Below are 4,272 nucleotides of genomic sequence, written 5' to 3'. Positions count from 1 at the left end.
TCGCCCCTCCCTTTTAGATTGTACGCTCTCAGGGGCAGGGCCCTTCTTACCATCTTGTCTTGAATTGTATTGATTGTAATGTCTTCCTTATATTGTAAAGCGCTGCACAAACTGTTGGCGCTACATAGATCCTGTATAATGATAATGAATGCCCATAAATGACCTATATACGAAAAAAAATTCTGTGTAATTATGTGATCATGTATGGGGGTAAATCTAGTTTCAGCGCTTCTGCCTTGCAGCACTGGGGGTCCCTGGTTCAATTACTACCCAGGTTACTATCTGCAAGGAGTTTGCATGGGTTTCCTCCCACACTCCAAAGACATTCTGGAAGTTAAATTGGCCCTGTATGTATGAATGTGAGATAGTGACCTTAGATTGTAAGCTCCTTGAGGGTAGGAACTGATATAAATGCATACAGTGGGAGGGATGCACCTATACTAGAAAGCAGGCTCCATGCTTCCTCGTCACCTGGTGGCGGGTGAGGTAGCATGAAGCTGGCTTCTCAGCCAATCAAGACGCCGCCCAGCTTCCTTAATGGGACTTCCAGTATTGGCGAGTACCGAAAAAAAAAAAATATCAGTACTCTTATTCAATACCGAAAAACAGGTATTGATGCATGCCTACTATGCATGGTGTAAGTTGTTGGTGCTATATAAATAAACAGATGCCCAAAATCTCATACTTTACTCATGCCACAAAGACACACACAAAAAGGGTGTTTATTCCACTTTCCCCACAGCATTCAATCACACACAGCCATATAGGGGCAAAATATTTTTATTCTATTATTCACACAATAATTGTATTGCTACATAATTCCACCAAAGTGATTTTAAGGAAAAATGTCAATATTTAAAGAGGATCTGGATGCTCTGTCTGTATATGAACTCTGGGTCCATTTTGGCAATGTGTCCCAAAATGTGGAAATGTACAGTAGTGAGAACCATAGGGCACTGTTATGTTAATAAGTCATCTGATGGTGAAGTGTCCCTTATCTGTACATAAGGCTTGCCATGCCCTTTTTTACACTCAGTTCTAAGTAAGACGTACTAGATGTTCCACAGCAGCACTGTTTTGTTCTACAGCAGAGCACTCTGGCATCATCTGTACTTCTTTGAAGCAAATTCTTTCCTTCCCTTGCCACTAAATCCACGGACACTTTGTATTTTCTTCAGCTGCCCTTCAATAGTAGGAATGATATCCACCTCCTCTGGAATATGGACGTAGCGCACATTGCGTCCATTGATAAACAAGTCATCCAGCTTAGATTCCCTGCCCTGACTGTCTGTATAAGTGACCTTGGCCAGACGGATGTTCATAAAAGCATCTACGTTTATAATTGAACCCTTAGCAGAACTTTCATCTCGCAGGTCAACAGTTGTGATATGTCCATGCAGTCCCTGTAGAAGGATGACCAGGCTATTTTCTGCAATAGTCCTCTCCTTTACCGAGTGGCTTACTTCCATAATGATACCTGCAAAGTAACATCAAGTCATAACAATTTAAACATATCTATGGTAGAGGGGACACTCAATGCATAGAGCCAGTGCTGCTATTCTGTATGCTCGAGTTAGTTAAGTTAGCAACTCGCTGTATTTAGAGGTTCATACAAACAAATACTATATACTAGAGGTGCACCGAAATAGAAATTTAAAAACAGAAACAAAACCGAAAATTTTTTTATTTTAATTTTCAAATTTGTTAAATATATTATTTTTATTTATTTTTAATAAACTTTGTTTTTTTATATTTATTTATTCATTTTTTTTATGAAATATTTTTTACTTTTAGGGGGTTCGTGGAAATATTGGGGGTCTAAACAGACCTACGATATTTCCCTTTTAAAATAGAAAAAAGAGATTGAGTTCTCCATCTCTTTTTCTGTATCTCCTGTTATCAATGAACAGGAATCCTCTATGAGTGTTCCTGTTCATTCATAACATGGTGACAGGGTATGTTTACTATAACTACAACTATGAATGAACAGGAGGTGATGTAGATTACTTCCCATTCATTCATAATTGGGGACACAGTAAGCATACCATGTCCTCAATTATCTACACACACTCAGTGATCACTGACTGTTTGCTCTCGCTCTATTCTCTGACACACTGTCACAGGAGGCTGAGCGAGCGGTGTAGAGAGGAGAGCCCAGCCTCCTGTGACACCGCGGGCTGTCTCTGCCCCCACACCGCTCTGCCGGACTGTGATAGGAGGCTGAGCGGTCTGGGAGGAGAGACATTGTCCGCTCACAGCGCTCTCCACCCACAGCGCTCGGCCGGCTGTCACTTATTCTCCTCCCCGCTGGGACACAGAGCAGCGCCCAGCGAGGAGGAAAGAAATCACGGATGCACCGATTTATCGGCAGGAAAATGGCACTTTCAGCATTCAGCCAAAAGTGCCATTTTCGGCCGATATGTTTCGGCGGCCGATATATCGGTGCATCCCTACTATATACTGCACATTCAGCATTTAAAGTGTTAAATGTTTAAAATGGGCACCCCTGTCCTAGTGTAATTCTGTCAGTGTCTTAAGCTTTTTGTGTCTTAAGCTGGCCATACACCTATAGATGATCTTCAGGTTTTGGAGGAATCTCCCGCTGGGCCAAGCTTCAGTATCTTGCTAGTGCACCTTTTGGAGGTAGCATTCACCAAGTACAGTTATTCCAGTAGTGAAGGGTTAAAACTAGGGATGCACCGATATATCGGCCGCCAAAACATATCGGCCGAAAATTGCACTTTTGGTTAAATGCTGAAAGTGCCATTTTCCTGCCGATACATCGGCGCATCCCTGGTTTCTTTCCTCCCCGCTGGGTGCTGCTCTATGTCCCAAAGTGGAGGAGAGAAAGTGTCAGCCGGCCGAGCGCTGCGGGACAAGAGCGATGTGAGCAGCCGGTGTCTCTCCTCCCACAACGCTCAGCCGCCTATCACAGTGCGGCAGAGCGGTGTGGGGGCGGAGACAGCGCTGTCACAGGAGGCTGGTATAAAAAAAATGAAAATAAATATTAAAAAATGTAAAAGTTTATAAAAAAAATAAAATGTTTTAAAAATTAAAATAAAAACATTTTCGGTATCGGTTTCGGCCTGACAATTTTTTCTATTTCCGTTTCAGTTTTTAAATTTCTATTCCGGTGCACCTCTAGTTAAAACCACTGTCAGGTTCTTATTATATCATTGTCTTATTGGCCACTGTCAGTGGCAAAGAAAGTGAAAGCAAACGCAACATTTTATGTTGTCACCTGAACAGGAATGGAGGAGAAATCTCCCAACGGGGACAAGAGTGGATTTTGTAGAAGCCACCTCTTACTTCCTGCTGTTTCTATGTGGTAGGAGGTGAAAGGAAATTTCAACAATGTGACAGGGGTATAACCCCCTAATAAAGAGCCATCATCACATGTACACAGCAAAGGATGGAGGTTACAAATCATCAGAATAACAGACAGCAGGGCCAGGTCCTTTCTCACAATACACAGTGCAGACTCCGGATCACACCGTGCTCGTACACACCTGATGTCTCCTCGCTCAAGTCTCCGGAACTGTCTGCACTTCCCTCCTGTAGTATACAGTGTATACACCTACTTCGCACACTGCTCACTCACTAGGAACATCAAACCCGGGAAAACACGAAATAGCCACGTGACGACCACTTCTGTCCGCGAATGGTCGCCTTAGATGATTGACAGAGGAATGAACCAATGACGCTCCACGGATTCAGACATGCGCTGTAGTGTATTAAAGACGTGTGGGCAGGATGTTACAGGCTGTGGGGATTGGGAATGAGGATATCATGTCTAGTCTCTTTTATACATAGTAAATAAACGAAGCTTGATTGTTATTCATTATAACTTTAAGACTACCACATAGATGTGGAGGTTACCTAATATAAGTGGCAATAGACAGTGTTTAATCCTAAAGGTACCTATTTCTAACAGCAAGTCTCCTAAACCCTATGGGTAACTAAGGGGGGTTTCATAAAACGTGTCTGAGAAGAGGTCAGCTGCCCATAGCAGTCAATCAGCTTCTTTCATTTATTTCCACTCAGCTTAGAAAATAAAAGCTGATTAGCTGCGCTCCAGCTGAGACAACGTTTATCTCAGACTTTTTTTTTGGCTGGCAAGGCGTTTTTTGCACACATTATAATGCACATTTCAAGCCTGAAAATTAGAAACCCGGAGAGTTATATATTTCCTGAAAGCACAGACCCTGTAGAATAAAATGGCGGCATTTGCAAATTTTTATGTCGCATGATATTAGCGCAACTCTTTATCAA

General features: G+C 42.4%; 1 protein-coding gene across 1 annotated transcript; it reads right to left on the bottom strand.

The window, feature by feature from the left end:
- Nucleotides 1-1,073: 1,073 nt before the first annotated feature.
- LSM10 (LSM10, U7 small nuclear RNA associated) lies at nt 1,074-1,487 on the bottom strand. Its single transcript, XM_018576589.1, has one exon. The coding sequence runs from the start codon at nt 1,467-1,469 to the stop codon at nt 1,104-1,106; it is 366 nt and encodes a 121-aa protein (XP_018432091.1). The 5' UTR covers nt 1,470-1,487; the 3' UTR covers nt 1,074-1,103.
- Nucleotides 1,488-4,272: the final 2,785 nt, after the last annotated feature.

Source organism: Nanorana parkeri, unplaced genomic scaffold (assembly GCF_000935625.1).
Source record: "Nanorana parkeri isolate BGI_ZX_2015 unplaced genomic scaffold, ASM93562v1 scaffold70, whole genome shotgun sequence".
NCBI classification, from domain to species: domain Eukaryota; kingdom Metazoa; phylum Chordata; class Amphibia; order Anura; family Dicroglossidae; genus Nanorana; species Nanorana parkeri.
Note: the sequence above shows the minus strand (reverse complement) of the source record. Positions and strands in the feature narration are given on the sequence as shown.

What these genes read in the sequence shown, in the direction of transcription:
- LSM10 (XM_018576589.1), bottom strand. Translation starts at nt 1,469, where the DNA reads ATGGAAGTAAGCCACTCGGTAAAGGAGAGGACTATTGCAGAAAATAGC.